This window comes from Ctenopharyngodon idella, chromosome 1 (genome assembly GCF_019924925.1).
Source record: "Ctenopharyngodon idella isolate HZGC_01 chromosome 1, HZGC01, whole genome shotgun sequence".
Classification (NCBI taxonomy): Eukaryota; Metazoa; Chordata; class Actinopteri; order Cypriniformes; family Xenocyprididae; genus Ctenopharyngodon; species Ctenopharyngodon idella.
Genome location: NC_067220.1, coordinates 29,408,352 through 29,434,141, shown reverse-complemented (window position 1 = coordinate 29,434,141; position 25,790 = coordinate 29,408,352). Strand labels below are relative to the sequence as shown.

The 25,790-nt window shown below is 38.7% G+C and overlaps 1 protein-coding gene across 1 annotated transcript; it reads right to left on the bottom strand.

Annotated features, from left to right (window-relative positions):
* Nucleotides 1-2,051: 2,051 nt before the first annotated feature.
* kctd12.2 (potassium channel tetramerisation domain containing 12.2) lies at nt 2,052-3,414 on the bottom strand. The gene has a single exon (XM_051905314.1). It carries the CDS (start codon nt 3,344-3,346, stop codon nt 2,534-2,536), a length of 813 nt encoding a protein of 270 aa, XP_051761274.1. The 5' UTR covers nt 3,347-3,414; the 3' UTR covers nt 2,052-2,533.
* Between the last annotated feature and the right edge of the window lie 22,376 nt (nt 3,415-25,790).

The window sequence follows — 25,790 nt, the reverse complement described above, 5'->3', positions numbered from 1 at the left end:
GGTAAGTGTAGTTCTGCGTGTGCTCAAGGAGCATGTTGTCTAATGTAAAACTATGATGTTGGTCTTGGCGGCTGGGAAATCATTTTCGGAAAATCATTATTTTTTGTCTTTTTGGGGTTAACTGACAGGGCCCTGTCTCTATCTATCTATCTATCTATCTATCTATGTATCTATCTATTTATCTATCTGTCTGTCTGTCTGTCCATCTGTCTCTCCGTCTGTTTCTATCTATCTATCTATCTATCTATCTATCTATCTATCTATCTATCTATCTATGTCTGTCTATCTGTCTATCTATCTTCATAATCCCTCATCTTCAGTGTTTAATTTTGGATGACTGAAAGAATGAATGAATATATATGTCTAAATGAATTCAAGTGAAAAAATAGAGTGTCTTCCAGCTAAGGAATGCATTGACCAGGACCATCTGCTGTCTCCTCCATAGCGTATGTCTCCGGTCTGGCAGAGAGAGACAGAGTATTCATCTGAATTATTACAAACAGTAAGAGAGACCCTCGGATATGTTTTTTAAAACTCTGGAAATGAGTTTGGAAGCATCCCTTTTCTATCTTTTATATCTTTGTCTTCTGACAAGGGCAGCTGTACTTTATTGTAGCATTACATGTGGAAAACACCTTTTGCATGAAACAGGAAACTTTTGTTATAAGTAAAAGGTGCATAGTAATGTTTTTCCAAAATTCTTAACCTATTATGCAAATGCTTGTACTTCCAGTGTGTGCAATGAAAAATTTCAACATGGTAATCTTTTCTTGACCACATAAATCTAGACTTACCAAATACATTGGTAACTCTGGCTTTAGTGTAAACATTATACCAAAGCAGGCTGTTTTTACTTCTGTGTTTAGAAGTACGGTAAGATCTATTTTCACTCATTTAAACAGAGAGAAGTACTTTTGTGTGTTTTGAGGAACAGATAAAATGTCATGATGTTTGTCCCTTGTGTGTGTGGGTGGGTGGGATGCAACAAAAAGGAACCATGAATTTAAAGTGTGAACAGTATCATGAAACAACATTTAAAGTCTTCTGTCATTGCAGCATAATAAGTGACAGTTAACATTTTGAAAGACAGTGTTGCAATCTTGTATCAGTAAGCAATTTTGATAATTGCTAAGTGCTTTATATACAGTATATATATAAAGTATATATAAAGTATATATATATATTTTATTGCCAGCATTTTTTACATTTCAGTTGGAAAGTGCTGGAATGTAAAAATGCAGTTGTTCGTAATGTAAATAAGTAGGTCTATACTGATGTTAATGTACTAGATATTTTTGCCTGTAGCTCTTTCACTCATTAACACTGACACACACACTTTCAGTGTTAAAGTGAGGGCCTCATTGTTTTCTGTTCTGTGTATTTTTTTCTGGTTATCTGCTTTCTCTCTTCCTCTTGATACAACTTCCTCTGAAGAGATATTTTGTTCCTGTCTCTGTAATACTGACACTCTCCAGGTGGTCCAGCATTGTCAGTAATAAACTGTATAATACCTGGCAGTTATAAATAAAAGCATGTTTACGTGTATGATATTTAGACCACTGATATTTGCATATTTTTGATTGTATCTATGTAACACAAAGAAGGAAACGCATATTTTACATAATACCCTTTATATAGTGTGTGTACACAGGACTGCTGGCAGACACAGGCCTAGTTTCTGTTCTCTGTCTCTGAGTAGTCCATCTGTTTCCTCAGGCCAGAAAGTGTCTCTTCTCCACTCACATTCACATCTCCTTTTTGAAGCCTGCACTAAATCAACTCTCGCACCATCACCAAAGGTGTTCAGATAGCACACATCACAGTTCCTGTGCTTTTTATCTTTATTTTTTCATTTCACATAATCTGTGACAGGATATCAACTGTGGTTTAATCTAGCACAGCTAGTTTTTCACTAGTTGCAGGAAGCTTGTTTGTTCATGCAAATGTGATGTGGGACACATTTCATTGGTAAACTGTGTGTATTTTAATTATACAGTGTGCCACTCAAATCAAAATATAATGTACCATTATTCAGAGTCTCCATTCAAATATGTCTTTCATGATTAGTTTATTATATGTGTGTGAAGCTGACAGACATCAAAACAAAACTGTTAATAATCCCATATAATCAGAGGGAAATGTGTAAATGCAGGAATGTAATGAACTTTTAATATCACAAAATATTAAGAACTTGAGTATAAAGGTTGATTTGAATTCAAAGGTCATATCACCGAAAGTACATTTTGTGCTTCCTCCAGTCCAAACCTTATTGTAGTTAAATACTGGAAAATGCCATCAGTGGCTGTTTGCATTCTGGGAACAGACGACAGATTTTGGAGATCCGCTGTTGTTAAATTATTACTTACACACAAATATGCACAATACGTCTGCCCAGCGATTGACGGTCCCTATTATTTTTTTCTTTACATATGACATTGTGGCACAAAACTACACATTCGTGGTGCGCAAGGAATGGTAAAGGTTAGTGTCCGAGAAATGTGTTTGAATAACAGTTCCCAAAAGTGAGTCCCCTTCACTCCCTGCAAAAAACGTACTCGGTATAACTCGTCCAGATTTTGTCCTCGTTGGGGTCGTTACTCGAGTACGCGCAGGTGCCCGTGGAGCTACAAGCAACCATGTGGAAGCCCACCTCCGCCAGCCTGTCAAAGGCTTGCTCCAGGAAATTATACTTCAGGTAATACCGAGACGTGTATCTCTCTGGGAGTCTGTCGGGGTCTCTGCTCTCGTTCAGAGTCTCCCCGAAAACTTCTTTGGCGAGAGACGTTTTTCCGCACACTGTGATTCTCGCCACCCGTCGAAATTTGGCGTCCTGTTGGATGTCTCGTCCTATGGTATAGGAGCCCCTGTACCCGATTGTTATGTAGCCGGTTTTTTTCGCGTCCAGAGACGGTGAGCGAGGGCCGGTGCTGGCGATACTGGTGCCTGCGAGCGCAGCCTCCTCCGGGTCGCTCTGGCACACCTCCTCGGTGATAGAGTTCTCTTTACTGACTGCCGGTCTCAGGCGTCTCACCAGCTCTTGAAGTTGAAAATATTCTGCCTCTTTAAGAAGGCTCGCTTTCTCTTTGAAGTAATCGGGCAAAACCAGAGTCTGGTCCCGCAAGTAATCCAGAATATATCTGAACAAAAATCCGTCCCTGTCCAAAAAGAAGCGTCCTTTGCTGTCGGTGGTAAGTTCCGCGGGTTTCTTCTCACTGAACATTGTCCAGAGTAAAGAATTTGGCACGGAGAGTAAAGTTGAGTGCCGCGTAACGTAAACTTGCCCTCCGACATTGAGCTCAATAATTTCGGAGAATCGCTGTGAAGCGTCCGCGCGACTTTTATCCATCTCTGCACAGCTGCGCGAGACCTCTGGTGCAATCACGGGACTAAAGAAGAGTGGAAAGAAATATTTCAGCTTTGTTTATGTAGGCTAAACACAGTTACGTAGGAGGAGGAATCTGACGGCTGTATTAACTCTTTACTACCACCCTGTAAAAAAGCTGGCAGAAATGTTATTTATTTATTTCTATTTGCTTTGTGATAAGACATTTTTAGAGGAATTCAGAATGTCTCCTTTTTGCACATATGCTGGCATTTGTGCGAAAACTGTTATCCAGTATGCTTTTAGGAAGTTCCAAAGATCAGGGAATTTACTAGAATATCTGATCTTTTAAGTGAATTCAGCGTCACAAATGTGTTCCTAGTGAAAAAGAAATAGTGCAGAATCTAAAATTCTTATTTTAAGATGTCCTCGTTACAGTGCAATTATGCAATAAACAAAGAGAAATATTAACTAACTGTAAATATTAACTGTACTTACTTAATGTTATGATTATAGTTATGCATAATTTACTCGTTACCAAGTACAGTAACACTTTATTTTACAGTGTCATTGTTACACATAGTACATGTAAGCTAGTTGCTGTAGTAATAACTATAAATCATGCATAATTACATGCAATTAACCCTAAACTAAACCCTCATCCTAACCCTAACCCTATAGTAAGTACATGTAGTTAATTATTATTACTCAGTACTTACACTGTAACACGGACACCTTAAAATAAAGTGTAACCCTAAGTAGGCCTACATGTAACAAGGACACTAAAATAAAGTGTTGCCATAAATTAGTGTGTACTTAATACACACATAGATGCATATTGTGAACAACATTGGAATTTATTTTCCGGAAATGACCTTGTATTTCCATTAAACATTCACTACATCCACTAACTATTGAACCAGTAATAAAAAAATAAATAAAATAAAATAAAAAGCCCAAAGTACAAATAGTGTAAAAAGTACATCGAAACACGTTTTTTTTTTTTTTCTTTGCCAATTGGTTTTCTGGTCCATTTCAGCAATATGCCTATACCTACGGTTTTAGTTACTTATGCTGTTTTAAACATAATCAACTTAAGAAAAGAAAATATAGTTTAAAATAATAATAGGCCTTATAACAAATGGGGTACGACCACATAGGCCTATGTGCAACTGGCTGTGACAAAAGGAGGAAATACTCGTATTTCCTTTAATTCTTTAACTCTTCATTTATCATTAACTAAAAAGGTAGAACTTTGGTTAATATAATTTAGCTGTTTACGTAGCTAATACTTCTAGATAGTGAAACAGGCAGCTCAATGTCTATAACAACAGTTCTTCTAGCGACATCTAGTGGGCAAGAAGAAGAAGCAGTTCATGGATCATGCAAACTTCTGCATCCGACACTGAAACTACTGAATTAAGCACATCGTTGGATTCTCGTTCAGTAATAGACATTATGTAATAACAGTAGTATAAATTAGAATATGTAATAAAAAAAATGCGAAAACAAAGCTGTTTAACAAAGTTACAGTTCTGAAATGTTACTTCTAACAGTCATACAAGACATGTAAGACCTGTATAGGGTTAAAAAAAAAAAAAAAAAAAATAGATAAGAAATGTTCAACAGTATTCACATAGGTGCGCACCCAGCCTGTCCAGTAGGGGGAGCTAAAGGCCCCAGATAGTTTATTTTTCTCAAGGGTGTGCATCGTAAATAATGAACAGCTTGTCTTTTATAGACTGTTTTATTGGACTCTTGTTCACCATCCTTAACTTTTAACCTTAACCATTAACTTAAGTATCAGTATTGACTTTAAAACCTCTTCTTCTATCAAGTTTTTAATTTAGGCCTACTATATTGTTGTAGACTATATCTTCATTTTTAGCTCACATCTGATTGAGATTTTGAAATTTTATAAAGGGAAATGTAACTGTGTGAAAGCTTAAAATAATATACAAGACACGTATATAGGCTACATCATATTTTAAAATGAAAATAAAACATTTTAAAATATAACAACAAAAACACTTACAGTGTACACAGATGTATCCCATATAGGCCTGGTTTCTCAGACAGGGCTTAAGCCAGGATTAGGCCTTAGTTAAATTAGGACATTTAAGTAGCTTTTATAAACGTGCCTTAGAAAAAACTTTATTGGTGTGCATCTTGAGACAATGGCAGGCACTGACATATTTTACGATATGTCAGTACAAGTTGCTTTCAGTTAAAACAGATCAAACATGCATTTTAGTCTGGGACTAAGCTTAAGCCTTGTCACACTGGATTTAAGCTCCAAAATCTCAGGGAAAAAAAAAAAAAAATCAAATAAAAAAAGATCTCAGATATAGGAAATACAACACATATGATGCCTAGCCATATAGTCTTCTGTAAGCAAAACATTTTATAAACAAAATGCTGTCTAGAGAATGGTCCACACACATCATTGACTCCTAAAAAACCCCTCTTCTTAAATTTCCCAGAAGGCCCATTCAGTGTGCTGGAGTGTGGGAATAGTCCTCCATCATAAGACCACTGAGACACACTTACGACTGTGGGCAGATGGGAAACCACATTTTGTTTATAAACCATTTCCTTCATCTAAGTTTGCTACAGTTTATGCCTTTAAGCAGAACTAAAAGAAAAAAAAAGACAATTTAGACATATTTTCATTTTCAATTTTGCATGTAAATGAAGAACAGAAACTGTCAGGTTTAGTAAGGCAAAAAAAAAAAAAAAAAAAAAAAAACTAATAGGCTACAGGTGCTCTGGATTTTTTTTTTCCTGCTATACTTTATCCTTTTCATTTTCATTTTCTACCAACTCATTAGAAAAATATCTAAAAATGGCAGAAAATTTTCTTCCTTTCAGTAACAACTGTCAAAACAAATTGAGATTTCAGTGAGCAGAGCATATGAAGCAATTCTGACATGTTGCAGTTTGTAGCTGCTTTTTATCAGTGGTGTAAAATATTTGAGTAAATGTAATTAGTTACTGTACTTAAGTATCTTTTTTGCTACTTTGTAGTTTTACTGAGTTATCAAAGATATTAGCAACTTTTACTCTCTACTTGGCTACATTTTTGAACAAGTATGTGCTCTTTACTCCAGTAAATTTTAATTAGTGATGCAGTTACTAGTTACCTTTTGCACAGATCATATTATTATAGGGAGATAAGAGGGTCTGTATCTCTTACCATTGGAGAAAGCGTAACGGCTAACTTAATCACGTGCGGCACCTCTCAGCCTATCGTGTTGCTGTTCAAAACTCCTACCTGCGTACCGCCAATGTGTACCGCCCGTACCGCCAGTTAGCATTAGCCGTTATGCTTTTTTGGCTAAAGGTTGCAGCAAAGCCACTGGAAGGCAAAGCCTGCAACCTTTAGCCAAAAAAAGCTTAACGGCTAATGCTAACACTCCGCCTCTGGTGGTACGCAGGGAAGGAGACCAGAAGCCATTTTTTGAATGGATGTCAATGGATGAGAGGCTTCACTATGCTGATTAAATAGTTTTTGTGGGGAAATAGCTAATCATTTAATTAATCGACAGCCTGTTCGCTAATCTTCAGCATGTTTTACACTAAACAATACTTTCGTTGGGAACTATATGTAGATTTTAGCTTGATAAAAATGTATTTTTTTTAAGAGAAGGCAGACTAGGGAATGTTGCGACAGGTAGGACGCATTACCAACAGCAAATGTGCCACATTACTGTTTAACAGATAGAACAATAGATGTCAAAGCCACTGAGTGGAGGGGGAAAAAAAGCTGTTCAGTGAGCCGGAAATAATGAAGGTCATCTTCAGATTAGCTATTTGGTATAGTGGTACATTACTCATATGATTAAATCATTTAAGCTTGGTGACAGACCTTAATATTTTAAAAGTTTAACAGCTAAAGCCTGATGGCTAATGCTAAGGCTCCGGCTGTGGCGGTACGCAGGGAAGGAGTTTTGAACGGCGGGCACTGATGTCACTGCCATTTCACGATAGGCTGAGAGGTGAGCACGTGATTAAGTTAGCTGTTACGCTTTCTCCAATGGTAAGAGATACAGACCCTCTCATCTCCCTATATATACAATCTCTGGTTGCAGGCTTGCCTTTCAGTGGCTTTGCCTTTTGCATGGCACTTAACTTTTTCTGCAGCAGTTTATTTCTGCTACAAAAGAAGCGATATCGCCATCTACAGGGCAATGAAGGTACTATAACTGGTGCGTTTTGCCCTTACTCACCCAAACTCATCAATAACCGAAACCAGAACGTCCAGTGCACATTGGCTTTGACTTTTTAATTTTATTTAATATTATTTTATTTATCTTTCACATTGAAGAGAACTTTTGGTTTAAGGATATTGGTCTAAAGCACTTGAGCTTAACTGAGACTGTGATTGTAGACGTTTAAAAGGCTGTTGTGTCAACATTGATTTATTAAAATTTTGAGGTGTTCAGTTTTATTTTGATTTTGGAAAATAAACATGTGAATGCTCTCCTCCCAAATCAACAGTTTCTTGTTTTTCACTGGCATGTCTCTTAGGTGTTGAAGTCCAGTAGGCCTACATGGTTGAGCTTACATTCAGTACGAGTAAAATACTTAAATACTGTTAAATCAGATACTCCAAGACTTTTACTCAAGTTGTATTGGAATTGGTGACTTGTAACTTGTAATGGAGTCATTTTTGCTGTAAGGTATCTGTACTTTTAGACCTCTTTTATTTATTTGACAGTCTCATGACAGAAAAATAGTGCAAGTTCACCCCCTTGTGGCTGATCTGGTACATTGCGATGCGCATGTCAACACTGGTCTCACATGCACTGTAAAGCTACATTTCTGTCTTTGACAGACTTTCTAACACTTGTGCAAACACACCATTGCTCACTTGCAGATCTTTTTTGATTCAGCGAGGCAATTTTGAGACTCCACACACCCTGTCGGAATTTAACCACCGACGATTCAAAATGGAGCGTGTAACCCTGAGATGTCTGAAGAAAGCACACTTAATTAGACAGCTGCCTTCATCTCAGATATGCATGGTATCATTCTGGTGAGACTGACTCAAGAGTGGAGTAATTTCATGAAGCATGTTACCAGGGCATCTGTGTGAGAGTTGCAGTATTGATCCAGTGTCTTTCTGTCTATTAGGAAAGGTCAGGCACTGTTGGGAGAATCAGATAATTGGGCATCAGTGTAGATGAATATCACAGTCATGTTTTTTGTTCACTGAATAGTGTCCGGTAAGGTGGATAGATTGAGCATGTAGCACTTAAACCTTAAATTTCCCCATGTTCCGCCTTCACATCATTTCCTGTATTGGAGTGGAGGGGGGAAAAAAGCTGTTCAGTGAGCCGGAAATAATGAAGGTCATCTTCAGATTAGCTATTTGGTATAGTGGTACATTACTCATATGATTAAATCATTTGAGCTTGGTGACAGACCTTAATATTTTAAAAGTTTAACAGCTAAAGCCTGATGGTCAGTTATTTTGACTGGAATTATTCATGTATGGCTTTCTAATGTAATCATATTGACACAACGAGTGTACTGACAAGTTACCTTTTTTAAAGAAGGTCCGTATTCTGAAGTATTATATGCAATATATATAATTAGGGCAATTCATCAAATGAGCCGCAAGACTCCTGTACTGTTTTCTAATTGATTTCATTTCTCAGCAGCTGGTTTGTTCCATACAGACTGACAGCCTCATTTGTAAACATAATGATAAGTCAATGAATCACCTTCTACCAGTCTGGCTTTTCATACAGTTTAGTCAATGATGGATTCTGGAGTTAATTTTAACCGAAACAATGCAAAATAAAAGGAGCACAATGATTTGGAGTCTTAGAGTTTGTGTTAGACATAAAATTTAGTAGTCTTTAATTAATAGTCCATAAATACAGTGGGGAAAATAATGATTTGATCCCCTGCTGATTTTGTTAGTTTGCCCACTTATAAAGAAATGAGGGGTCTATAATTTTTATGGTAAGTTTATTTGAATGGATAGAGACAGAATATCAAACAAAAAATCCAGAAAAAACACATTATATAAAGGTTATAAATTGATTTGCATTTCAGTGAGTGAAATAATTATTTGATCCCCAAGCAAAACATGATTTAGTACTTGGTGGAGAAACCCTTGTTGGCAAGCACAGAGGTAAGATGTTTCCTGTAGTTGGTCACCAGGTTTGCACGCATCTCGGGAGGGATTTTGGTCCACTCCTCTTTACAGATCCTCTTTCAATCTTTAAGGTTTCTTGGCTGTCACTTGGCAACTCAAAGTTTCAGCTCCCTTCACAGATTTTCTATATGATTAAGGTCTGGAGACTGGCTAGGCCACTCCATGACCTTAATGTGCTTCTTCTTGAGCCACTCTTTTGTTGCCTTGGCAGAATATTTTGGGTCATTGTCATGCTGGAAGACCCATCCACGACCCATCTTCAGTGTTCTGGCTGAGGGAAGGAGGTTCTCGTCCAAAATTTTACGGTACATGGCCCCGTTCATCGGCCCCTCAATGTGGTGAAGTCATCCTGTACCCTTAGCAGAGAAACAGCCCCAAAGCATAATGTTTCCACCTCCATGCTTGACTGTAGGGATGGTGTTCTTGGGGTCATAATCAGCATTTCTCTCCCTCCAAACACGGCGAGTTGAGTTGATGCCAAGGAGCTCAATTTTGGTCTGATCTGACCACAACACTTTCTCCCAAGCCTTCTCTGAATCATTTAGATGTTCATTGGCAAACTTCAGATGGGCCTGTACATGTGCCTTCTTGAGCAGTGGGACCTTGCGGGCACTGCAGGATTTCAATCCATTGCGACATAATGTGTTACCAATGGTTTTCTTGGTCACTGTGGTCCCAAATGCCTTGAGATAATTTACAAGCTCCTCCCATGTAGTTCTGGGCTGATCCCTCACCTTTCCCATCATCATCCTTACCCTATGTGTTGAGATCTTCCATGGAGCTCCAGACTGAGGGCGATTGATGGTTATTTTGTATTTCTTCCATTTCCGAATAATCGCACCAACAGTTGTCTCCTTCTCACCAAGCTTCTTGCTGATGGTCTTGTAGCCCATTCCAGCCTTGTGCAGGTCTACAATCTTATCTCTGACTTCCTTTGACAGCTCTTTGATCTTGCCCAAGGTGGTGGAGAGGTTTGAATGGAAGATGCAGATTCTTTGGACAGGTGTCTTTTATACACATAACAGGCCGACATTAGGAGTACTTTCTTTAAGTGACGAGACTAATCTGTGTTCGACATGGGCACATAAACAATCTGTAGGAGGCAGAATTCTTACTGGTTGGTAGGGGATCAGATACTTATTTCACATGATCAAATGCAAATCAATTTATAACCTTTATATAATGTGTTTTTTCTGGATTTTTTGGTGGATATTCTGTCTCTATCTATTAAAATAAACCGACCATAAAAATTATAGACTCCTCATTTCTTTGTAAGTGGGCAAACTTACAAAATCAGCAGGGGATCAAAAAATTATTTTCCCTACTATATATATATATATATAGTAATAATATAGTTATTAAAATAATAGAGTAATTGTATTGCAAGAAAGGACTTGCATTGCTTAAACACCGTTGTTCTATTTAGCAATTTTACAATTCACTTAACTGTACACCAATTTAAGGGGTAATGAAATAATTTTACTAATGTTTATGGGAATGTTTTATGAAGATATAATGCTCAGATTACCATATTTCATTTGTGCTTACATGTTTTGGTAACACTTTATTTTTTTTACTACTTGTACTTAAGTAATAACAGTAAATTATGCATAATTACAAGTAACTAACCCTAAACCAAACCCTAACCCTAACTGTAACACTATAGTGAGTACATGTAGTTAATTAATAGTACTCAGCACTTATTTGAGTAATTACAATGTAACTACGGCACTGTAAAATAAAGTGTAACCCATGTTTTAAATCAGATATTCACATTATTTGATATTTGCATGGAAAATAAAGGTACAGAGTGCTCTCTGCCTGGTCAGCAGCAACCTACTGGAGATCAACAAAGCAGTCTTTTAAAAACTCCCAGAATGCCCTCTTTCTCTAAACTGTCTATCAAACCCTTTTGTCAGGTGACACATAGGACTGTGGGCTGAATTTTAATGGAACTCTTTGCCCTGATATATCAACATGTCAGTCTTTTCCTCTCTGCTCGTCACGGTTTGTTTTTCCCAGTCAAACCCTTGTCATTTAAATGCAAAAAATCCCATAAATTTGTTGATTTCCTGTCTAGCTTTGTCATGCATAGGCAATCACTGCCTGGTGCCGTGGTGTGTTTCTTCTGGTTTTAAGACAGAAACAGTCATGATGTTTGCATGTTCAAAGGCTTGAGAAACCACAGATTGTGACGTGCATTTGTCATATTCAATGACATTCTGAATATTTCATAATATGTTCTATTCTATTCGTGTTTTGACAGTATCTAAAGCCATAAAATAACAAGAAGGGCTCAGCTGGACCTATCTTGGTTTTATAGGGTAGATTTAAATATGTTCGCCATGCCAGTGTATGTGTGAAATATCATCCTTTTATATTCTATGCTCATAAACCAGAGGGCAGCATTGATCAGCTGTGCTTGCTTGTCAAATGAAGCCTCACTACAAGCCAAGAAAAGAACTGAAGTTCAGTGAACCCCTTTGAATCACAGCTCACACGGTTACAAATATCATCCTACTATTTTACTCTGACAGTGTATTCAGCCTTTGTTGTTGGCTTTAAGTCATATTGACCTCTGGCCTTTGAGAAAAGAGCCTTTTCCCCTGATGTCTGCCATTTGGAGATGCCTGTTAATTTCAGCACAGAGAGTCTCAGTCAAGATGTGTTACTGCAGACATATGAAAGTCTAATCAGTCTTGACATTTTCAGTTCTTTATCTGTCTTTCCTCTTTTGCATCTCCTCTGTCTGTCTGCTGCAGTGGCGTGAAGGTAAATGAGTCCTCATTAAGTCAATAGTGTGTGTTTGTGTTTTGGTTGGGCTAAGTTATGTCTTCGCCAGTATACCATTTAGTTTTGCTTCGGCTGGTTGAGAGCACAGCATAAAAGAAGAGAACATAATTTGATGTATAGTCTCATAACTAATAAGCAAGTACACCCTGAGGTAGGATCTCAACGAAAAGCAAACCACATTATAAATGTGTTTTCCGTTACACAAACTGTCAGATTTGAAAAAGGTGACAGGAAAGTCCCTCGTGAAGCTTAAAATATTTCTTTAAGCTTTCAGTCGCTTTCCTGCAGTATATTAGGTTGTGTTTTCATACCTTCCTTTTCTCTCTCTGGGAGATGTTAGTCACACAACATTAGCTTCCATCACTTCTCTTGAGAATCTTGGCATTTCAGAGTCTAAACTGCTGAAGCAACACAGTGATTAAAACAACAACATAGAAAACAGCAGAAACCTTATAGTTCCTCTAAAGCTTTAAAGATAATCTTTATAGAATAGTTCACTGAAACATTACCCATATTACACAAAAAAAGTTTTCTTTCTTCTGAGACATTTAAAGTGCATTAGTAGATATATTTTTAAATATATTTCAAAATAATAAAAATGTGTGCAAAAATATAATTTACATTCAATTATATAATTTACATTCAATTACATTAAATCTAAATATAATTATATTGCCCAAAATATCTTTGAAATTCTCAATCGCATGGATGGATTTTGCAAACGAGAATTCACAAAATGTGACCGCACCAAATCTTTCACTTTTGTGTATATGCGAAGACTTCTCATGCCAGGTTTGACAACAAAATTACCAAACGTCTTTATGTTTCTCATAGCCAATAACAAAGCACCAAATGTCCATATGTGCATATTTAGATTCATGACTTTGGAAGGCTGGTTTAGCTGAAGGTTTTCAGTGATTAATGACTTTAAGGCAAGACTAGGCAAAAACATTGTTTTTTCATGCACTGGTCAATTTTGAGATTTTGGGGTATTTGGCTTTTCCTAATGTGCTGTTTCAGACTAGTGGAAAGAAAACATCCAAAATACACTTTTAAATGTATAGTTCACCCAAAAATGAAAAGTATCCCATGATTTACTCACCCTCAATCCATCACAGGTGTATATGACTATCTTCTTTCAGACGAACACAATCAGAGATATATTTAAAAATATCCTTAGTCCTCCAAGGTTTATAATGGCAGTGAATGGGGGCCCGCATCCATCCATAAAAAAAAAGTAATCCATACGACTCCAGTGCGAAGCAATGTGTTTTGTAAGAAAAATATCCATATTTAAAACTTCATAAATTCAAATAACTAGCTTCTGGCGGAAGTGGATTTGCAGTGGAAGAGTATCCTTTGACCTGACTAACAATGTAATGACGAATCGGAGGCACAGAGGATAGAGCAAAACAAATCACCGGTCATGGATTATAAGTCTAAAACAATAATTTTTAAAGAGAAAATTTGGAGGATTTCGATATAAGAGAAGAGGATCTTAAATTTGTTGCACAGCCCTATTTGCACAGCCGCGAGAGGCGTCCAAACTTACAATACTGCTACATCCTGCGTCATACATCGCGTCAGAGGATTACTCATTTCGTCCGCCGGAAGCTAGTTATTTGAATTTATAAAGTTTTAAATATGGATATTTTTCTTACAAAAACACATCGCTTCGCTTCAGAAGGCCTTTATTAACCCCCTGGAGTTGTATGGATTACTTTTTTTATGGATGGATGCATTATTTTTTACTTTAAAACGCGGCCCCCCCATTCATAGCCATTATAAACCTTGGAGGACTAAGGATATTTTTAAGTATATTTCCGATTGTGTTCATCTGAAAGAAGATAGTCATATATACCTAGGATGGCTTGAGGGTGAGTAAAACATGGGATAATTTTCATTTTTGGGTGAACTATCCCTTTAAGTATTTATTTTATTACACTTTATCTTTTTGCATCTCTAGATTTCGAATTACAATTTTTTTTCTCCTGCACTGAAGAAATCTCAAATTTAGCAGCACTTACTCCAAACTTTCCAGTTTTATTCCTACAGTATCTATACTCTGAAGGTTTTACAGAGGGGTTTGTTCATATGTCATTTCCCTGATTTTATACATTTTATTCTTAAAGAAAATGGCGATTTGTATTTATTTATTTATTTATTTATTTATTTTTCTGGCTATTGACAGCTTTTTCTAGTTTATGGGATGATAAAAAGAGATATCAAAAATCCCTTCTGTCCAAATCTTTGGCTCTAATATGTCAATGATATACAACATGAATTTTGAACCTGGCTTTTGCTAATGTTCAGATTTCTGTTCTGGAAATGTATGCAAATTCGTGCATATTTAACAATGTAATTCCTCATTTGTATATTTAAACATAACAGTTTAGAACACGTCATAGAAAAAAAAAATTGCAATTCTTAATGCAATCAGTCAACAGGGGAAGTTCAGTATGGTGATATCTACTTAATTCGGCAACACTTTACAATAAGGTTCCATTAGTTAGTTAATGCATTAATTTACAAATACCAATGAGCAATACATTTATTACAGCTGTTGATTGTTAGCTCATGTCAGTTCAGGTTCATTAAATGATATTGTTACGTACAGAAGGGGACGGAGACACAGATACGGGTTTAACAGGTTTATTGATGGTAATTCAGAGCGTGAGCAGGATGCAGGTAAGTGAAGGCAGATTGACAGAGCAGAATGATGAAGAGCTGGCACTGATACTTGGCTGGATGTTTCTTACAGATAGCGTGGATGTCTGGAGACGAGGGAGCGAAGACACACTGGAGGAACACTGGAGACGAGGAGACACAGGGAATCACGGAGAACGCTGGAGACAGGTAAACGGAGAGCAAGGGAGTCCAGGAGGTAAGTTTAACACGAGGTAAGTGTAAACGAGACCGGACAGTGACTGTGTGAACTGGTGTGTCTTTTATGTGGCTGTAGTGATGACTGTGGATTGGTGTCAGGTGAGGCTTGTTAGTATTCAGGAGAGGGAGTGCGATGTGATTGGGTGACTGTGGAGCCTGGCGTGTCTGTGACATTACCCCCCCCTCCACGGTCCGCTCCTGAGGACCGTGGACCCCGACGTCGTGGTGGCCGACCTCTACCTCGGGGGGCAGGCTTACTGGGATGTCTGGCGTGGAAGTCGTCAAGGAGACTGGGGTCTAGAACATCATTTCTCGGGACCCATGAGCGTTCTTCGGGACCATACCCTTCCCAGTCGACCAAGTATTCTAGGGAACCACCACGACGCCGGGAGTCCAAGATGTCTTTTACTTGATAGGCCACTCCGTCTTCTACGATGAGTGGAGGAGGGGGATCTTCGGAATCGCCAGGCTCTGTGGAGGGAAGGACAGAGGGATGGTGAGGCTTTAACAGTGACACGTGGAAAACTGGGTGAATGCGATACTCAGGAGGGAGTTGCAGGTGATAGGTGACGGGGTTGACTTGCCGGATGACGGTGAAGGGGCCAACGAACCTAGGACTCAGTTTCCTACAGGGCAGGCGCATCCTGATGTCCCTGGTTGACAGCCAGACCTTCTGCCCTGGTTGGTAGTTGGGTGCGTGGGAGCGTCGAAGGTCGGCTGTCAACCGGCGCCTGCGTAGGGCTCGCTGGAGTTGCAGATGTGCTGAGTCCCAGACCCTCTCGCTCTCCCGGAACCAGTAGTCCACTGCCGGAACGTCAGAGGGTTCCCCATCCCAGGGGAAGAGTGGGGGCTGGTAGCCGAGCACGCATTGGAAAGGTGTAGACCGGTGCAGGAACTCCCGGAGCACCTCATGCATGAAGTCTTGGAATACGGAGGGGGCGTTGACCAGTCCATACGGCATGACGAGGTACTCATAATGGCCAGTAGGGGTCACGAAAGCTGTTTTCCACTCGTCCCCCTCACGTATTCTGATGAGGTTGTACGCGCTGCGGAGGTCCAGCTTGGTGAACACAGTGGCGCCGCGCAGATGTTCCAGGGCCGCTGGGACGAGAGGAAGGGGGTAACGGAACTTGATGGTGATTTGGTTTAGTGCTCGATAATCTATGCAGGGCCGCAAGCCTCCGTCCTTTTTCGCCACGAAGAAAAAGCTGGAAGCAGCAGGGGAAGTGGACGGACGGATGTAGCCTTGCTTGAGCGCCTCGTCGATGTAATCCTCCATGGCTTTCTCCTCCGGAATGGATAGGGAATAGATTTTCCCTCTGGGCACTGGCTCACCTGGGATGAGGTCAATGGCACAGTCCCATGGCCGATGGGGAGGCAGCTTGGAGGCTTGTTTGGGACAGAAGACATCTCTGAAGTAGGAGTAACAGGCGGGGATATCTGTGGAACGGTTCTCGAGGGGGCTTTCCACAGTAGTCGCCCCAACTTGGATTTTCGGGGACTCAGGATAACTGGACGCGGGGAGTTCAGGGAAACAGTCTTGGAAACAATGGTTACCCCACTTCAGGATCTCTCCTGTCCTCCAGGAGATGGTGGGGTTGTGCTGCTCAAGCCATGGGCGCCCTAAGATCACGTCAGTTGTAGATTCCTCCAGAACCAGCAGCTGGATATCTTCCATGTGAAGCACTCCCACCTGGAGGCGAAGAGGTCCCACGCTGTAACGCACCTTCCGTAGTGGTTTTCCTGTTATCGCGTGGACTTGGTAGATCTTCGGCGTAGGAGTGGTCTTGAGATGCAGCTGGCGACAGAGGGCTCCGGAGATGAAATTTCCAGCTGACCCAGAATCGAGGAGCGCGCAGGCTGAAAAACAAAGTTTGGCGGCAGTAAGTGTTACTTCAATTGTGAGTGGTTTCATTCTATTCAGGGCAGGCAGAATGGCACTCACCATGGGCCGAGCAGGACGTAGGGGGCATTCGGCGATGTAATGCCCGGCACCACCACAATACAGGCAGAGATTCTGGGTCAGCCTCCTCTGTCGCTCAGCCGCTGAAAGACGTGAGTGCTCTACTTGCATGTTGTCATTAACTGGTTCTGGAGGGCTGACGGACTCTGGCTGGCGGGAAAACGCGGGGAATAATGGCTGGCCCTGGTGCTCTTCTAAGCACAGCTGCATACGAGTGGCGAATCTGATGGATAGTTGAATGAATTTCTCGAGCCCGATGGAATCCTCGTATGCAGCGAGATGCAACCGCACACGTGGATCGAGGCCCTGACGATATGTCGTGATGAGGGCCTGCTCATTCCAGCCACTTGCAGCAGCGAGGGTACGAAACTGGAGGGCATAATCAGACACAGTTAGTGCACCTTGTTTTAAATTGCATAATCTCTCACCTATCGACGAGTCCCAGGCGGGTTTGCCAAAAACTTCCTTGAAATGAGTTGTGAAACTGGACAAGGATGATACAACAGGGTTGTTCAAATTCCATAAAGGTTCAGCCCATCGCAGTGCTTTTCCATGGAGTTGAGAGATTATGAAGGCTACTTTGGAGCGATCGTCAGGGTACAAGTGCGGTTGCATCTCCAGGACCAGCGAACATTGCAGGAGAAAACCGTTGCAATCCTCCGCCAGACCAGAGAAGGGCGCCGGTTTGGCCATGGGACTGGCGACCACGGGAGGTGAAGGAACTGCGGCGGTGGATGCGGAAGTGTTCGCTGGTGTTGTTACCGTGGAGGTGCTGGCGAAAGTGCGACGAAGAACAGTGACCAGCTCTTGAATGGGATCCGGGGTGCTCATGCTGTCGGTGTTGGTCCGGTCTTCTGTTACGTACAGAAGGGGACGGAGACACAGATACGGGTTTAACAGGTTTATTGATGGTAATTCAGAGCGTGAGCAGGATGCAGGTAAGTGAAGGCAGATTGACAGAGCAGAATGATGAAGAGCTGGCACTGATACTTGGCTGGATGTTTCTTACAGATAGCGTGGATGTCTGGAGACGAGGGAGCGAAGACACACTGGAGGAACACTGGAGACGAGGAGACACAGGGAATCACGGAGAACGCTGGAGACAGGTAAACGGAGAGCAAGGGAGTCCAGGAGGTAAGTTTAACACGAGGTAAGTGTAAACGAGACCGGACAGTGACTGTGTGAACTGGTGTGTCTTTTATGTGGCTGTAGTGATGACTGTGGATTGGTGTCAGGTGAGGCTTGTTAGTATTCAGGAGAGGGAGTGCGATGTGATTGGGTGACTGTGGAGCCTGGCGTGTCTGTGACAGATATTAACATCAACTAAGATTAATAAATGCTTTAGAAGTATTTTTTATTGTATAAAACTAATATTAAAAAATGGAACCTTATTGTAAATAGTTACCTTATATATTTATATATATATATATATATTTATATATATATATCCTATTCACCTGGGGTGTCTTGCCTTCATTTGAGTTCATCAAACAAAGTGATCATATGACTTCAGAAGACTTGGAATATAGTGCAAGAGTCATACTTATATGATACATTTATGGTGTTTGTTATCATTTTTGCATTGACAGCTCCAGGTTACTGTTCACTTCATTTTATGGAAAAGAGCAGCATGGACTTGCGTCCCGACATCTAATCTATAGTCTATGGAAGAGAGAAAAGTATTCAGTTTTGAAACATGTGGATGAGTAAATGATGACAATACTGTTTGTTTTTGGGTGAACTATCCCTTTAAATGAACAACATCTGATTGTGTGTCTAACATTAGATGTCTTGAAATCCTTTCTCCCCTTTAGAACAGGGGTAATCAAAGTGAGACTGATGGCAATGAGTGGTGCAAGTATTTGAGCTATATTTAGATGTCATTCCTCATGCCCAAGGGAGCTGAGGGGACTCGATCTTGTTTGGCGACGCACTCATTGTTTACAGTAATTCTGCCTGAAATCAGAGATGTTACTAAGTGAAATTAAAGCCATACAATACATGAAGATATAATGACTAACACACACATACACATGAAATGTTCCATAATATTAAACATCTGTTTGCATGCATACATACGCTCATATTCCCAACGTTCCATCAATAAAGATCAATACTTTAACAATTTATCTAATGTAACATTTCAGCTAGTCTTGACCTTTAGCACATTTGAACCCTGACTTCCTGCTTCCTCCATCTTTTCCCATGCCCAATGTCTTCATTCTCATAGACATTCTTAATGGTTGAGCTGTTCACCTTCTCTCAGGGTTACAGCTGTACCCCTTCACTTTTCAATCAGTGCTAATGGATCTGCTGGCCTGCGTACAGCTCAGTAAAAAGCTTCTCTACACACATACGCACATTCATACACACTCCAAGATGCTTTCTCTGCCCCGAGAGAGTGGGCTAGCATGCCAATGAAGGGAGATAACCCTAAGGATGTTCTCATTAAGTGTTCTCAGTACGTCATTTCCACTACTCCTGAAAAAAAAAAAAAAAAAAACTTCAAGGTACGTTAGCAATTTTAGAAATAAGTTTTGCTGGTTGTAAATATGGAAGCCTGCCTACAGTGTCTTTTGAGTAGAAAGTGCCAATCACTGGTAAAAGCTCTTGACCGTTCTACAGTGGTCAAAGTTTGTAGCATTCAGACAGCACAAAAGATTGTTGGTCACATTTGACTGGAATATGCTCATACGTCCCACCCCCTCCCTTTTGAGTGATACGTTACAGAGTGTTGAATAGCGACACATGGACACTGCTTGTTGCCCTTAGGGGCTTTCTTTGTGGTCCCAGAACAGGGATCTCACAAGAAGAGGGCAAGAGTCCTGCTACTATTGAATTAAGCAATGTGTGTGTGTGTGTGTGTGTGTGTGTGTCTGTGTGTGTGCATGAGCAAGAGGCATTACTGGTCTTGCAGGACTTTTCATCTTATGAAAGAGAATTGCAGTCTTAAAGATTTAGCTCCATTCAAAGACAGCAGACAGGGCTGATATAACAGATGAACGGTCTGTATTGTAAGCTGAGGGAAATGATGGTTGGATATCAGTTCTAACTGAAATATATTTGAATAATCCAGCTGGAAATCACATTTTGATCCTTTAAAAAAAAAAAAAAAAAAAAAAAAAAACTTAAGCTATATAATTGGCTTCCAGCTGGATTATTCAAATATATTTGTGTTAATGGAACTGATATCCAAACATAATTTCCCTCAGATTACAGTAGTACAGACCGTACATCTCTAAACAAACAACACGTCGAACCTTGAAGCAGATGGGCTACAGCAGCAGAAGACCACCCCTGGGTGCCGCTCCTGTCAGCTAAGAACAGGAAACTGAGGCTACAATTCGCATGGGCTCACCAAAATTGGACCAAAGAAGATTGGAAAATGTTGCCTGGTCTGACGAACCTCGATTTCTTCTGCTGGTAGGGTCAGAATTTGGCATAAACAACATGAAAGCATGGATCCATGCTGGCTTATATTAGCGCTTCAGGCTGGTGCTGGTGGTGTAGTGGGGGATATTTTCTTGGCACACTTTGGGCCCCTTAGTACCGATTAAGCACCGTTTAAACGCCACAACTTACCTGAGTATTGTTTCTGACCATGTCCATCTTCATCTTTTCAAAAATTTTCAAAAAATAGATATTGTTATTCTCTATTAATAACATATGATATACGATTTGCTGGAATCCGACAAAAAACAAACAAAAAAGGTAACACTTTAGAATAATGGTCCGTCATTAATAAGTAACTATGCAGGAAGTAATGCAGGACAAATCAGTAGTACTGCTTTAACACTTCTATTAAATAATATAGAAACAAGCTTAACTAATCAGTAAGTAATATCAAATTTAGGACTAAGATAGTTCCCTATTAGCTAATCAGTAATTACAGAATGAGATTGGCATAATTAAGAACTAATAGGTAACTATGACAAATTATAAAGAATTATTAATCAATTAATAATCACAACATCAAAGTGTCTGAGATGTGAGCAATTATATTTTTTTTTACTCTCAACATAGTCATGAAATGCATCATTAATTACTCAACTGTTACCTAGTCACTATGCAGGAACTACTAGCGATCTGGACCATTATTTTAAAGAGAAAAACATCTTTTTCACTTTTAAAATAATGGTCCAGATCAATCATAGTTCTTGAAGATTGTCCTTTTTTACTCGGAACATGGTCATAAAATGCATCACTTATTACTCAAGTACCTAGTCATTCTTCAAGAAGTATTAGTGCTCTGGACCATTATTTTAAAGTGAAAAAGATGTTTTTCACTTTAAAATTATGGTCTAGATCACTAGTAGTTACTGCATAGTGACTAGGTAACAAGAGTAATTAGTGATGCATTTTATGACTGTATTCAGAGTAAAAATGATGACTGATTATGTCTCAGACACAAGATAATGTTCTTTACAATTTGTCAGTTAGTTAATAGTTATTAATAATGCTAATCTCATTAGGTAATTATTGATTAGCTAATAAGGAACTGTCTTCTAAATTTGATATTACTTACTGATTAGTTAAGCTTGTTTCTATGTTAGTTAATAGTAGTAGCTGAAGTGTTAATATAGTACTACTCATTAGTCCTGCATTACTTCCGACATAGTTACTTATTAATGATGGACCATTATTCTAAAATGTTACCAAAAATTGATTGATTGAGTTACACCTGTTTGAAATCGATAGAGTCAGCAAAGTCAATTTTGAGAAAAATCGAGTTTTCTGAAGGTTCCAAAACAAAATCACCTACAGTAGCAACCATAGGCCTACCTTAAAATCTGTGGTAATACCACCAAATTTGGCACAAACCAAGTAAAACCCATATCTACAGTAAATATATATATTTTCTATATTTTCCATGATTCAGTTGTTTGATTAACATTAATAAAACAGACAGGCTATTAGGCTATTAATACCTGTACCACATATCTAAGCTATAAATCAGATGTTTTTCCTCAACAGTTAACCAAACGTTCACTTAAGACATACCAGATAATGTTTGCGTGAATACTCGCCAAGATTGTTTTTTTTTTGTTTTTTTTAATATTGTACTTCTGTGTATGTGTGTATATCGGGATCACGTGCTGTTTGAGGTTTCTTTGTGCGTGCGCTTCTGAAGTGTCAGTCAGCATGAAGATCGTTTTATTTACATCAGCATGAGTTTGAAAATCACATTTCATTGGTTCAGACTCATGCCATCGAGAATTTACTATGAGTATTCACAAAGTTGAAATGCTGCGCTTTAAAACGATACCAAACTTGTGCTGAGTGGAAGCGCCATGCCATTCATGGACAAAAGAAAGGTATAGGTAAATAAAAAAAGGTAAATAAATATACTTTTAGATGTTTAATTGCTATTTGGAGCATTGGGATCGCTAGACGAGGGCTTAATGTACTTTTTTTGTGAAAACCACAATTCCGACAAAAATGTATATTTTTGACTACTTTTGCTTGTAGCTCGAAATTAGCCTGTGCGCATTCCAACTCATTTTGCCAGCATGGGCCAAATATATATATATATATATATATATAAGAAAGAAAGAAAGAAAGATACTTGTAAAAATAAGAATTAGGCTATAATAAGGGATGCAGTGTCATTAATAAAGAGTTTAACAAGTATACAAGATTTTGATAAATCAGGTTCATTCAGCTATACAAAATGGCTCTTATAGATCTAGTGTCAGATTCTGTTTCTCTGAGGCCATTTCTGGGCACTGTGGAATTGACCCTGTCTCATTTCTCTGCCATGTACTGCTGGGACTGTGTCGCGCTGTATGTCTCACACACTGCAATTATTGGCTTGGCTAAAGGGGATGAGATAAAGGCCCACTCATCTAATCTAGAACCACTGAGACCTACAGAGAGAAATAGAGCCGGTGGTGTGTGCGCGCACGTGCCTTCATATTTGTCTGTCTAACTTGCTGTCTCGTTCTGTCTTTCTACATTAGTCCCTCTCTCTTATCCCTCCATCCCTTCATCCCCCTTTCTTTCTTTGTTTTCCCTCCCTCCCCTCCGCCCTTTCTCTCTCTTTGGCTGCCTCCATTTTTCAATTAGATGTCCAGCAATTACATTACAGAGGCCATCACTTAAGGAACACATAAATAGTCCTGAGTCGCCCTGCTGGCTGAGAGTAAAAGAAAGAGATGAGATAAAACACTTTCACGTCAGAGATGGAAGGAATCTGCTGCATCATAAAAATCTGGGTTATCGTCATGTTGTGCACTTAAATATGATTTAAATGCCATAAATAACACAAATTAACTAAAAATAACTATACTACCTTACAGAGACTATAAAAAGAAGAAGAAAAAAATCCTGTAGTATAATAAATATAATATAATAAATTAAACACTATTATCAATATCTACCCATTGTTGTCCAAAACAGAATCTCCATAATTGTCATTCACCAAGTTGACAGATGCTGGATAAAGGATCTAATGAAAATATATTTGTGTGTACTGTTTTAAAGCAATAGTTTATCTTGAAACTAAATTGATGTGTTCATTTACTCACCCTCATGTCGTTCCAGACCTTGTGTGGCTTGTGTGGAAAAAAAGTTATTTTGAAAAATGGCTATACAGAACCTTAAAGAATTCTGTCAAATGCTTCATATATAGAACATTTAGGGGTTCCCAGCATGGGATAATTAGTTTTAATTAATTAATTAATTTTGTTTTAGCTCATTTTTTAAATTTTAATTAAATTTTTTTAAATTTTTACAACTTTATCACTAGGAAAAAAAGACATAACCCTTCAAACATGAAAGTATTATGCAATCATTAAGACATTTCTCCTTGTATAGAACCTTTTTGGCATAAAGCGTTCTTTAAAAGTCAAGAACCCTAGGGTTTTATATAGAACCCCACTCAACCTTTTTTTTCTAAGATTGTATATTAATTTTTACAATATCCGTGCTTTCCCCTTTGGAAATTTTCCCAAGGGTTTGTGCGGTTTGTGAAAGAGTGTCTGTGATTTTTTTTGTTGGTGTTTTATATAACACAAGTCATGTAGGACAGTCCCATGTGATTGTCCGCAGGGAGGATTGTGGTGAAAAGCGTACGTGACTGAGTAACTGCATCATCAGAATGACAGCGGAAGAGGTTGTGACTGGTTTTATCATACAATAGTTTGGTTGGCAAAGATATGAGAGAGGAGAGACATGGAGGAAGAAAGGGGAAGTGTAAGTCAATAAAGTGATCCCTGAGGAGTAATACACTTTAATGCCTGTATTCCTCCTTTGGGTCCTTTAAATTCATAGCTGTTTTTTGAGATATTGATCCTTCAAAACAGTCACATACACCAGCTTTTTAGGGACATCAACCTGTTTGAACTGATCTGAATGCACCAGCTAAGTGACCAAGATTATTGGAAAGCTAATGATTGAGATTGACTTTACAAGATCTAATCCACTTGCTAAATCAAGCTTGTTTTTTTTTTTTTTTTTTTTTTTTTTTTAAATGGTGCAGTATGTGGCCAGCAGGACACGAAGCAGATGCTTCTATCGCTGACAGTCATGTCTGATACTGATGTGCCCTCAAGGTCACTTGTTCTAGTCACCCCATGTCAAAAAATGGTTCCTTGTCAACACCGATGACTTTGCTGTCGAAAAAGAGAAAGAGCGAGTGGGAAAAAGAAGGATGTTTGGTCTGTGAGAACAGGACGCATCCATATAAAACATGTTATGATGACATTCTAGATCTTCAGGGAGAAAATATTGTGATGAGAAACTACTCTGCAAACAGTCACGGTACTGCTTTATGGCCAATTACAAATTATTTTCAAACATTCTCAACGAGCAGCTGCATGTCCAAATATTTCTATTTATTTTTCCTTTTCATTGGTGTATTTTTTTTTCTAAATGGATACATCAGTGCCACCCCATCCCTAATTTAGGGTAAACTTTACGCAGAAATTTTAGTATTGGAAAAATTAATATTACATTTACAAGCAGAATATATATTTTTTTTTTGTCTGTTAATAGTTTGTAAAGCCTTTCTGATGTAATTTTTTAATTAATGAAAAAAAAATTAAATCTGTTCCCAAACGTGTAAATAAAGCAACCAAGCATTTTGTTAAGGCAAGCTGAAGACACACTACACTATTCACCATAATAATAAAAAATAAATAAATAAAAAAAATAATTAAATTTACAAAGTTTGCGGAAAGGTCTATTTTTATGCGCAAATGACTCTGATATGTCTGATATTTATGAAAGTTTCATGAATAAGTAATGTGAACTTTAATCCTACATTTCATAAAATATTAAGCTTTTTTTTTATTGCCACTTAAAGGGTTAGTTCACCCCAAAATGAATTTTTTGTCATTAAATACTCACCCTCATGTCATTCCAAACCCGTAAGACCTTTGTTCATCTTCGGAACACAAATTAAGATATTTTTGATGAAATCCAAGGTTTTTTTTTTTTTTTTATCCCCCAATAGAAAGCAACGTACAGTATCTCACAGAAGTGAGTACACCCTCACATTTTTGTAAATATTTTATTATATCTTTTCATGTGACAACACCGAAGAAATGACACTTTGCTACAATGTAAAGTAGTGAGTGTACAGCTTGTATAACAGTGTGAATTTGCTGTCCCCTCAAAATAACTCAACACACAGCCATTAATGTCTAAACCGCTGG